At 42.8% G+C, this 13,093-nt stretch overlaps 1 protein-coding gene across 1 annotated transcript in view; it reads left to right on the forward strand.

Moving 5' to 3' along the window:
* Positions 1-1,100: 1,100 nt before the first annotated feature.
* The window catches only part of Poxn (paired box pox-neuro), a 31,042-nt gene continuing 19,049 nt past the window's right edge, over positions 1,101-13,093 (forward strand). Inside the window, exons 1-2 of the mRNA XM_076378147.1 lie at positions 1,101-1,843; positions 9,521-9,559. Of these exons, the coding sequence (XP_076234262.1) occupies positions 9,547-9,559 (13 nt within the window). The 5' untranslated portion in view covers positions 1,101-1,843; positions 9,521-9,546. The remainder of the gene's footprint in view (positions 1,844-9,520; positions 9,560-13,093) is intronic.

The following is a 13,093-nucleotide window of genomic DNA, read 5'->3' on the forward strand; positions in this document are numbered from 1 at the left end:
TAGCTAGAGCCGGAGGCTCGCAGGGGCCACGGCCGTGGGCAAGGTGGGCCACGGGCCATAGGGGCAGCCCCGAGCCAGCGTGTTCAGCACGCGACGACACGCTACCGTCACCTTTCCTCCCCCTCCGCTCCCCCAGCAAGTCTCGACCCCAGTCCGAAACGCGGCCAGCCCGCTCGGTCTTCAACGTCCACGCACACGCAGGCGTTTCTGCACGAACAGGGACCACGAGCGAAGCGTGGACCGCTCGTGGCAGAGGGTACGGGGGACCAAATCGAAAGCAGAGCCCGTAACCCCCGAGCCCGCTTCAGACACGTCGTGTCCTCCGCGTGGTCCACATCATTTCGTCCTGGCCTCCTCTTCTTCCACTCGCTCCGAGCGATCTCGTCCTCCTCGTCACCCTTCAGCATCTACGATCACCTTCTTCTCCCTCGGCCTGATCCTCGCCCTACGTCTCCCTTCTTTCCCCCCCCTCGGTCCCCTCCAGGCTCGCGAACCTCCCTACCATCCCCGTGTCCTCTCTGTCCCGCTGCCTTTTGCTTCTTTCCTGCCTTCTGCTCGTCCCTCTTCCTCCCTCCTTCCGGCCGTCCTTCTCGCCACACGTTCGCCGGCCAACCGCAGTCGTCCAGCGCGCGTTTGCCCTCGTCGCGCGGACCTGCCACTCCGACCGCTACCAGGAGTAGCTGCACGCGCGCACGAGGTGCCCAGGCCCTGGAGGAGGTCCAGGAAGACACACGCCGACCAACTGCGGCACCACTTACCACCTAAGCGCGGATCGAGGCGAGACGAGGTGTCCAGAGGACCAGCCAGACGCTGGTGAAGCATCCTCGTGGAGAATCCGAAGCTGCCATTCGCGTGGTTGACAGTAAATGAGAAGCGAGATTCGACGGCTGACAGCGCGTCGAGAGACTTCGGCGGAGGCTTCGAGTCTTTGAGCTCGGAGGACTTTGGGAAGGCTGGTTGGCGGGAGATTCTGGAGACTTTCGAGGGAGTTTGAATATCGAGTGACAGGGAGGAGGGTTTGTCTGAAGTGACTTGTGAGAGACTTGGTGAATGGGAACTCAAGTGTTGATGCTGTGGAGAAGTAATTGAAGGATCTTCCGTGTTCCTTGGACTGACGACTGAAAGTTTGCCACAGTGGATGTTTATTATGTATGATACGGTGTTGATCACGATAACAGTAAGCATTGTATGATCTTCGAGAGAAGACATAGAGAACATTTTCACCAGTAGGATTGACAGTTGGCATCTATGTAAATCTAAAAGAAGCAAGTTTGAGTACTACTAAATATCCAATTTCTCGATCTGTCCAAGCTGTCAAAGAATCATGGAAGCTTATCGCAACAGCCGAAGGGAAGCTACATGACGGTGTCTCGGAGAAACCCCCCGAGGATGACATTTTCCGCGCGTCCTACGAGCGAATCGCGTTGATCGCGTCATTAGAGGAACAATCGAGACAGTCATCTCTTGACAGTGCCTCCTGAACACAATTCGCGGAGAGAAACTTCGCCGTGCGGCCGTAGGTGTATCATTATAGACTCGGGTTTCTCCTCCTGTCCCCGGCGCACGACACATCTGCATCGTATTGCTGTGAAAGCGGAATCGCTTCCTGTGGCCGAAACCGCGGTAAAAGTGTCACGGAAGACCGTGTCTGAATCGAAGTATGACGCCTGTCGAGACAGAGTGAACGGAAGATTAGAGAGGCGAGGATCGGGAAGAACTGTCAAGCCGGGGAACGAAATTGGCGTCTTCCTTGGACGAGATAAGGAAAGAAGTTTGGGAGATTCGAGTCGCCCGGATGCGTCTGGGAAGAAAAGCTGAGTTCTGATAGAAGACAAATCGAGAGGTATTTGGTTTTTTTTTGTTTGCGTCGAAAGAGGATCTGAAAAGTTTCTTGTGATGTAAAAGATGGATACTTCAAAAAATCAGTACATATTAGTTGGAATAATTGGTAGTATTATTTGTGTTTTTTAGAAACTTATTTCGAAGTATTTATTTGTCATAGATCTATTTGGGGAGGGGGGAAGGAAGAATAATATTAATAATTTTAGATACATTATTTCAAAGAAAATAGAAATTCGTAGTCATGTTTAATCACTATTTTGCAGACTATTTCTTCTAAAATAATTTTTCAATTTTATCTTGAAACAATTTAGTACTATACCAAGCTCAACTTGAACCTAATAACGTTAATTATAACATAAGCCAATATTTTCGTGGATCACTCAAGAATTAAGTACTCGCTAAAGCTCTGAACAAAGATTTATGTACTTGAAATCAATCTCGCGTACAAGAATTCTAAATTCAATGTTCCTAAACAAAAGATCATCAAAGCGTCAAAGTCTCATATTTCTAAAATTGAACAAAAATGCGAATAGCGGAATCATTCGCGTAAAATCCCAGCCCATTTCCCAGCGTCCACCTTGATCGCAGAGGATGCTCGACGCCACAGCACCGAAACCTGGATCTTTTCGAAAGAATTCCGTCCCTCGACCTTCCGTCGCCTCGGTGAACCAAAATAGGGGTTATCATCGTTTGGCTGTATGCGTGTCAATGACATAACACGAAAATCAGCGGCGCTAATTACGCGATAACGATCCACCGTTAGGGGTCTCAGCTGGAGGAGAACCGTCCACGGACGAAAGAGGAAAGGAACGATCGAACTGCCCGTGACTGCGTCCAAAGAAGGAAGCCGTGAATATACCGTACATAAATACGGCGTATACTAACCGTGAGTTAGTGTACGTGCGTTCTGTGTGTGTATATACGCTTATTCGGTTTGGATATGCGCGATAAATATTAAAGTTCCTTATAAAACACAAAGTTCTGCCGCTCGGTCGTACCGGGGGCCTCTGACACGCCATTGCTTCATTTAAAATGCAAATTCGTCCGTGTGGCGTGAACCACAGCGGCCCGAATTATTCTAATTACCCCCCTCCAGCCCCCTTGTCCGCCCTTTTTACTCGTTCCTTCGTCGCGCGCGCTCTCGAAAGCTTACCCCCGCGCTCGCTCGCTCGCTCGCCTGTTCGCCTTCGACGTTCCAAAGGAAAAATCGGGATTCCGCTAAATCCTTTCTTGGAGCACTCGCGGGACGTGAACTTTCCTCTAACCTTGAATCCACAGCGAAGGAAAAAATACGACTCGTCCAGGTGAGCGTTGTTCTGTGAATGCTGGTTTCGTCGTTAGTGGGTGTTTTTGATAGTACCACTTGTACGTGAGAATCATCCTTCTTCTCATTTTAATCTCTGATTTTATTCGATGCTTGTGTTTGCTACTTTAGAGAAAACGAGATTTAAAAATGGATAGAGTCTAGTGTGACAAACTTTGCACTTCTACGTCTAATGTGACCTGACATTAGTTTTCTTCACAGGTGCTTCTATATCGAGTCACACTTGACATTTTTAAATGAAATGAAAATTGAGACTGCAGAGGGTTAATATTGAGTAATTATTGCACCCATTTTTTATTACCTTTTTGTATCCTTGGAGAGAGTAGAATACGCTAACAAATGTGGGGCCACTGATTCTGATATCCTGAATACCTACTAATATAAGATAGGCATCTTGAGACACTGGTGCCATTAGCAACAAATGGGAACACAGAAAGTAGAAACTGTCCTAGAACATGGACCTAGACCCAGACCCTGCCTCATTGCCAAAACTGTTCTCCGTGTCCTCGACTGATATCCAGACTGCTTCAACTGCGCATTTAAATTCAGACAGAAATTGTGTGGGTTTGGTACCAAGGGGAAGCAACGAGATAAAATTCGATAATGGGCGTGGAAGGGAAACGAGGAAAGCAGAAGGAAGAAACGAAGGAACGTGGTAGCTGGCGGTCAGCACTGCGCACGCAGAAACGTGTTAAAGTGTGCTAGAAACGGGCATAGATTATCGTGGCTAACGTGTTCACGATCCGAGCGAGATGTCGTGTGCATGTACGCCTAATATATTCAGATTTTTATGGTTGGTGGCATATCGGAGATACGGCGGTCCACCCCCCTCGCCTCCCCGCCGCGCCCCTTCCCCAGGCGTCTCTTGGTTGTCGGGGCAAGCCTTCTCCACGTACCACTTAAAGCGCGGGGTAACCTAATGAATAAACAAAAACTAGATTTCGCTTAGGGCTTACACGTAAAAGCGTGACCTTACCGGCGATTTGCCGCTGCGGTTCTCAAATCGAGCCTTCCATTTCCACAAGGGAGGGAGAAGAGGAACGGGGCGCGACCAGGAATTATCCCTTTCGATCCACTGACGCATATCGACGTCTCGATCGCGATTGTGGTAGGAGAGGCTTTGATACGCATAGGGTAACCTCTTATTTGAATAAATTGTAATCACGGGAATTGTGAATCTGAGCTTTCGGGATTAAAAATTTGCTTCTTAAGTAGAGGATTAGTTTTCTACTGAGGTAGTGAAAATATTGGCATTTTTTATATTTTCAATATTCTGGATTTTGAATACATCAGCGTGGTGTTTGTCGAGGAAAGAATTTATAGTTATTCTCTTAGAAATTATAGGGGAGAAGTAAAGATGTTTAATAATGAATCTCGATTTTTGGTGAAAAGGAAAATATGAAAGTATATGTATATTCTATGTAGAGGAACTTTAATTATTCGAAATCTTTATGGTAGACGCTAAGAAATTCGCATATTTCTCAATATTTTATTAATAAGAATGTTACACATAAAATTTAGGACCAAAGATATAGCTATTTTTATTTAACAATTTATGTCAGCTGCTGGTTATTTAATTCTGACACTAATTTTTGTTCGCCTTCCGTTAATCAATCTTCTGAGTAAATACAAATTACGTAATTAAAAAATTGCCCTCACATACTATAATTTGTGTCTGAATCGAAAAATATTTAACGAAACGATTTCACAAAATATAATGAAATAAGTACATCTGCTATTCTCGCTGGAAGCAAGCTGCTCCAGAAACTTGCCAATCTTCTCTGAAGCCGTACTCTCTTATGCGGGCATTGATGTCACTTTAACTACTCCCTGTTCCTCCGTTTTTGGGGACACAACAAAAATCGCCCGTTATAAACTGACTTCCACATATATACTCGTTAGCGTCTCACTACATTAAGATTATTCAAATCTCGAGCAAATAAACCGAACCTGGAACAACAAACATTGAGAACGAATTGTTTGAAATATGGGGCCGTGAAAAATTCTTCGCCAAACGTCGAGCGAAATTCCGAATTTTCGTCGGCGTGTTCCCCTTTCGTGAAACCGTGCGTCGATAATTTTAAGCCGGGACTTTCACCCGAACGAATGTAATTGAAACATCGGGCTCATAGCCAAAAGAAATTACCCTTCGGCGTCTCGGCCCCGAAGAGAAGAGAGAAAAATTCAGCGTGGCGAGACAACGTTCAGTGCGTACGTCACTTTTGCACGTATTCGCGTGGTACGCGGCGAGGGATCAGACGAAGAAAGAAGTATAGGGAGGCGGGACACGTGTTCACGAGAGAGTAACACCGGCAAAACACGTGGCGCGCGAGAAATGCGACGAACGATCCGCGTTCGCGGCGCTGTTTGATTTATAATAATCGTTCAATCCTCATTACGAAGATATTTTATTGTGCATCGCTCGTCCGCGAGTCCCACGGAATTCCTGATCGCCGAGAATCGATGGAAGCTCGGTTCTCGTCGTTTAAAAGGAATATCGATTTAAACGTGAAAAAGTTGCGACATTTTTTTACTCTGAATTATTGTTTCAAATTGGAGAATCCTTGCTTTCCATTTTCATTGCAATACTGCAGTTACTGTATAGAAACTCTATTGAAATGTGCACAATCCCATATAGCACAGAGACGACTCAAAAATGTTTTAAGCATGTGAAAGTCTCTAGAACAGTAAAGTCCTGAAAGTGACCAAAAGAGGTATTTGATACGTCTGAAGTTACAAATCAGTATGTCTTTAGGACGTCTTAAAAGACGTTCATAAGACGTTTTAAAGACATCTAAGTTACGTGTATAAGATATTCAGACTAAAAATAGACATCCTTAAGATGTCCAAAAGCGTAAGTTTTTTAGACGTTTGTGTAGTGTATCTTTAAGACGTCTTATGGACGTATGTCTAAGATGTCTCAAGATGTGCTCTATCGAATGCTTTTAAGACACCAAAATTATGTCGTAAGAGGTTCAAGCATAAAGTGGACATAAAATAGACTTCTTTAAACGTCGTGTGCGATCTAAGATAATTCTAGCTGTGATCAAAATTGCTTCTCTTTCAGCTTTTATATATTTAATCTCTGAAGAAAATTTTTGGTAAACCTTTCGGTATCGAATTTCTTGGCGAGAAAAATTGTTTTCTACCTTTTATTAATAGTAGTAATATAAATAAGTTTTATATAAAATTTGATGATTTTGAGTCTTTGGGTTTATAAGAGAATGTACATATTTTAGTACATAATTTTTGTGAGATAAAATGTAAATACAAAGAAATTGCATTAATCTCTAAGACCCTTGATAATAATTAAATGATAATTTCATTGTATGAATATTTTTCTTTAAAATCATATTAACAATTAACATAAGAAAATTGATTTTATAACTCAAGCCGAGATTCATTAAAACAATATCTAACAAAAAGATATTTCACCATCTTTGAAACCACAGAAATTTCTTTCCTTTTAACGTGCCCTCCGTGAAAACCCTCGTCGTACCGTCGGACAGGGTTAAGCAAAACCTTATTTCGCGCAGCCACAATTGCAGTTTTAACGAGTGTCGTTTGACACCTTGAAATCGGTCCGTGATGGAATTTTAGCATTCGCGAACTTTACAAACGTCCATATACGTAGGGTCAAGTTTTTCGCTAAAACGAACGGCTGCAATAACTTTGCACCGTCAATTTTCCAGGTCTTTGCACGACCGCACAGGCAAAAATGCTCGAGCCCTTTTCTTGCTGAACGCGCGACCGTATATGCGACATTCTCGACTTCTTACCTATCCTGGGTTTTCACTGTACACGCCACATACACGATCGAGTCTGTTACTCCTGACTCTTGTTCCCTTCATGCGTCGCATAAGCTTTTTGTTCGTGAAAGAATATAGGATAGACATAGAGGAATACAGTAAGACCTCGATTCTTACAAAACCTCGATAAGACGTCGATAAAACTTCGATAAAATAGGCTTAACTCGAGAATCAAACTTGGCGTATATTTTCGATGGCTAATTTTATTATTGGTACATGTACCTTAAGTCTCAATTGATGTTATACTGTAACCTTATTATCGTTATTAATCTATTTATTTATCTTATGTGGGATAAATCTTTAGAAAATTAACGTAGACTATAATGAGGTATGGAAACAATATTTTACAAAGTATACAAAAAGAAAGATTAAATTTAAAGAAGAATTTTTCTAAAATATCAAGACGATCTACAAAACCATTGAACACTGAATGAATCATTTTTGGTTGAAATAAATGACAATGAAATGAATAAATGATTAGAAGATTTCTTGAAAATGGAACAATATTTCGAAGAAATCCTAGTGATAAGAACATACTCATAGCGAGTAGAGTCAACTTATGCTTCCACTCATAATATCAATAATTCTTCGACATTCCTATAACTGGAGTGTCCCTCAGCGACAATCCAAACAATAATATCTCAGCTCGAATTCATTTAACCAGCCACTAATTAAAATATCCTTTACCAAACATATTTCCACAGTAACTCTCCAACGTCGTCGAGCCCTTCGCGTTTCAACGAATCAATCAACGGTTAGAAAAAAGACGACGAGGCGGAGAATAATTCCGTCGATACACCGTCGACCGTGCGCCGCGTAACGTGTAATAGTTACATCAGATTAGGGTAGCGGGAGTGAGCGTGTAACCAGGGTTAATGCGTGGGTAGGCATTGAGTGGTGCAGGGGTGAGCGGTGGTGGACCATGAGTACACCTGAAATTGTGGTACGCGGGCACACACGTACACAGAGGCGTGTAGCCATTTGCTGGTAGCCGCGGCGGAGGCCTCGACACGAAGGAAGCAAGGGTAACGACGAAGGGGGGGGAACAAACGGGGGGCAGGGGGCGGTTTGGTAATCGCGCATTAATTTGCATCACAAAGTACACGCCACCCGCCACGCTACGCACGCATTCCACGTAGTTTTCCGCTCTCGCTCGATCTCCGTGGAGTTTCTCAAGCCGTCGCTGACACACCCACCCGTTTTACTCCTTTCCACGGTGGATTTTTACCATGGGATGCTAGAAGAAAGGAACTGGGAGCAGAGGACTGGGTAGTGTCAGTTAACTCAAGAAAAATAATTTTGGGAAGATAAGGAGAAGAGAAAATTTCTGTGATTAATATCGATTTTAGTTTTGATAAGTTAGAGGAGTTACTGGACGATGTTAATTTATTCTAAGTATTTAGAGTGTATTTTCTACAAAAAAAAAAGAAAATAAATAAATAAGTAGTGCATTAAGATGTTTTAGAGTCTTATAGTTAGAGACTTAAATCTTAGAATTGAGTAATTTGCACAGAGAATATAATCATTGTCCCTTAGAAAAGTGCACAAACTACTCTTAATTAATGGAAAATATCTCATTCGTAACTATAAAATTTGTTAAAGCTCCCCCTAATATACATCCTATCAAACAGATTTACAGTAAAACCTCTATTAACTGTATCTTGATTATCCCCCAGTCTCTTTTATTCAGAATTTTTAAATATTCTGTGTCATGCTGAAAATAGTGCGACAGAACATCGATTGAGGCTTAACTATAATTTGACAGTCGCTTACTAAAAACAGTAAAACTAACTAACAGGAGGCTCCTTCAGGATTGACACTCGAGCCGGTTAATCGAGGACCTACTCCATCTGAAACATGAAAATTCGCCATCGTGTTCCAGCCAGGCATCTTTAAAGAAACTAAATACCCAACACGATATCATTATTTTCAAACAGTTCTGTCGTAACTATAACCAATTTCAATATCATGAATAATTCACCCCCTGTCCCGCGCATCGAATTAATTCAATAAAAATTCTCGGACGACTCATTTTGTTCCAATAATTGCATCAAATTGCGCGGACCGTCGCGTCTTCATTTCCCCGAGCGACGCTGATAACTCATTCTGACGTCCCCCATGAAACTGTCAGCGCGTGCATCGATTACCCGATAGCGAGCATCGATCAACCCGCACCAGTTCGATTTCTCCCCGAGTTGATCGCGTTATTTTCACTGAATGAGAGTCACGGTTCGCTACCGCGGCAATATTTCGCCCGCGTGGTACCGTTGCATATTTAAGGGTTGCCATGTCAAGCGTCAAGCGCGCCCTTTGAATACATTTAAATTCATTAACAGTAAAGGCTATGTTCCCGTAAACTGCGCTGCACACATGCAACCTCGCGGCCACACGTACGAAATCTACGAGCGTCGTTAAGACTGAACGCCACGACGGCGACTAGCGAATAATTTGCACACGTCTGGCAATCGTCCTCGGGACGATTGATCGATATCGGAAATAGAAGATCTAGTTATTTCGATTAACGGGGTTCTACTTTCTGTTCCAGATTGTCCGGGGAATCCTTGGATCAATATGCCGCATACAGGTGAGTCTGATAATGCTTTATGTACAGAGTGCTTTTTTTTATTGTGAAGTGGGTTTTATTTTCGTCATTTCTTGGGATTAGGAAAGACTGAGGGAATTCGCGAAGAGAAATTTGTTTATTTTAATTGCTAGTGAATTCTTTGTGAGTCCTGTAATGAGTGGACGATACTTTAGGGACTGAATCAACGTCTAGAAATAATGGGAGTGGTTCATGTAATCATATGTTTTGGGTTCTCTATTTTACCTTATTTATGAGATATAGCAAGTTTTATGCTCTGTCGTTTCGTATCGGATTGCCTTCAGAGGAGATGCTCAAAATGGGTATTTTGCATTTCGACGACTGACTAGGGATGTCTTGTCATCGATGTGACTACTCTTCTAATATTCCTTGATATTTGCAGAATTTGTTGAAACCCCTGTTCAATTTCGTATCAGAGTATTTCAACACTTTCAATAGGCTTTGCACATACTAGGGACATATATTGATGAAAACCAGGGACTTGAGGCTTTCATGGCTCAGTGATATACAGTGCTCACTATTATAGCTTTCAGATATAAGTCCTGTTCTTTAGACAAAATTTTCCCCACGTTTCGCAAGCATTCCACTGATACTCTGTATCAGCGACACTGATACTGATTAATGTATCACTTGTCGCCCTAGTGAAGCTAGCTGTAGTACTTACCAAATGCTTGGAAAACTCTTCCAAAGGGACACAACATATACCCGAGAGCCACATCAGTGAGAACTGCTCTCAAAAATTTTTTCCACGTAACTCTTCGTGCATTATAAATATACTCGAAGTCCCACGAGAATTCAGGTTCCATCCGTCTAGGGTCCCCATTCAGGAATTATTTGGCGACCAGAAATATTGGCGAGACTAATACACAACAGTGTACGCTGATAGCCCAGCCGAGTACCGGCTTTCTGATTTATGCAACGACGTGGCTGGCTCTTCGTTATCGTTTCTCGGACATTTAGCACGAGGTCAGCTACCAGTCGGCGAAGATCAGAGAACGAGTCGTTCCGACCAATCGACAGTAAAAATTAAAATCACTCTGTCCCTCTGCCATGCCCCCCTCTGTACCCCTTTCTTCTCTTCCTCTCGCTTTCTCTCGCTTTTCCATCGGGAAGCGACGTCTTCTGTCTTCTTCGAGACCGTATCCGTCGGCCGAACGATTGGCTCGAGGCATCAGTTAAATTACGATTTGGTAGGCAGTTTGACAGTAATTAACGAAGAATTTTATACGGCGGATCGAGGGGCAAGATCTATGGACCTGTTATTAAACGACTTTAATTACATCGCACTGTCCTCCCCCTGACCCCTTCTACTTCTCGGTTCCTCGAGCTTCTTCGTCTACTACAGTGCTCTCTTCTTTCGATCAATGCATAGCGCGATACTTGGAGCGAGTTTTTCGAAGCTGCGACAGTGACCGATTCGCAGTTTCTTAGTTGAGATATTAGAGAAAAAGGAGTCATTGGTGTCCATTGTTATTTTACTGAAAAATGGGAAAAGTTAGACCTGCCATTTTGTTTTTTGTATTCAGAAGTGGTTTTCTTTAAGAACGATTCTATTATACTTCCGTAGGTCAAGAAAATGGGTATTAGCGTTCGCTAATCACAGTATATTTTTTCATAGCTTCCATGTTTCATAGATTCCAATATAAATTCAATTTCTTTAGATTTCTTACTTACTGTTAGACCACTCTCACAACTATCGGCACGTATAATTCTCCGAAACGCAGATCATGCCAGCTCAACCCGCTCAAAAAATTCTTTCCCTTATCAGTCACGAAACAAATTCTCAACGACAGATCGAATACAGCGCGACGTTGGGCGGGAGTAGAAGGAAGAAAGAAAAGGAACAAGACGTCCGAAATTCTGCCTCTTGCATACCGACACGTAATGTTATATAGGCCATAAAATAGCAAGGTATAAAAGTATTTGTGCGACGAGTGCTCGTGGCAATAGGGCTGCAGGAGTACCCATATCTTTGGATACACAATAATGGTTAGCTTAGAATTAGCGAACTAATGCGAGGCAACGGCGATCGCTATCGCGGCGCTTGCCATTTAGGCCCTAACCAAACTACACACCTGCCTACCTGTAATCAGGATCCATCTACGCTAACAGATTTTTTTTCTCTCTCTCCTTTGCGTACGAGGGGACACGCGATGCAACTAGAGCTGATCCTCGATTCACGCGCACCATATCCGTAATCAAACGTGGGATGGAGATTGAACCCGGCAATGGGGGTTTCCCTTTCTACGTTTCATCGTTTTTGCGTGGGGTATCATGTTAACGGGTAATTCGAGCTCAATTGAAGCGGTGGTTTTTTATTCTGTTAATTTGGATCAAGTTCACGCCATTTTACACCTAATTCAGATGATGTGGTTTTTTGATCGATTCGGTGATTTTGCTGAATCCATAACAAGACAGTGCTCACACGATTCGGTGGAGTTACTGAGTCGATCAAGGAACCGCATCTGAACGAGTTGTCAGATGGATTCTAAAGGACAGGTCGTGATATTACTGGCTATGAAGAATATATGAATATATGAATATCTTGCATGTAGACTGCTACTGCAGAAGTCACCTGGTTAGGGCTACATTCTTTTCACCTTCGTGTGAAACTATTTTTACAGAGGTGATTTTATGCTAGAAATCGTGAGAAGAGACACTTTGAAATTTTCAAAACTTAAGAAATTAAGAGGTTTGAATATTCAAAACTTTTACATTTCAAAATTCGCGTATTCGAAAATCTGAACATTTAGATGCTTATAATTTTTTGTATTTGAATATTTGAAAATTTCGGAAATTTGAAATCCTAGATTCCAGGGAACGCGGGTTAAGGTGAGCCATAATGAGTTATGGTATGCCTGCTTACATCTACTTAGGAGACTTTCGTAAGATCTGTGTGAGAATTCTTTCTGTATAGAATCTTCGCGCAATAAATTCACACCCTCGGTATCAGTGCTTAAGAAGAGTCGCGGGTGTCTGACATTTATCAGCGATTTCGTATTTTCGCCGAGAGATTCTTATAAAGATAAGCAGCAGCCAGCTTCCTGCTTCGTTTTTGCTGTAATAATAATTTGGCCCGCGGTCGTGTGTCGGTCTGTCGCGTTTTCTGGTCGGCGCGTGTAATTTCGATCCTCTGGAGCCATGGAACAGGAAGCGAGGACGCTCTTCTTATCGTGTAGCGTCGAAATTAAAGGGGTATAAAAAGAAAAGAAAACGAGGAGAGAGAAGACACGCTCGCAACGTCGAGCAATTTTTTTTTTTTTTGCGTTTTTATAAGGAGGCGAAATAATCACCGATAAACCGGAATAAATCGTTATTTCGCTTGTCGGATATCGGCTGATGAATAATGAAGGATCGACACGCGAGAGTTTCTCCCCTGCCAGATGTAATTTCCCCGTAATAACGTGCCGAAAAGTTTGTCGCTGTCGGTTTAATGAAAAGCGCCTTAAATCAACCTGCGACGAGCCTCTGGCATATGTCTCTTCTGTCCCTACTTAATTAAAATTTTTAATATAC

Source organism: Calliopsis andreniformis, chromosome 5 (genome assembly GCF_051401765.1).
Source record: "Calliopsis andreniformis isolate RMS-2024a chromosome 5, iyCalAndr_principal, whole genome shotgun sequence".
In the NCBI taxonomy this organism is placed as follows: domain Eukaryota; kingdom Metazoa; phylum Arthropoda; class Insecta; order Hymenoptera; family Andrenidae; genus Calliopsis; species Calliopsis andreniformis.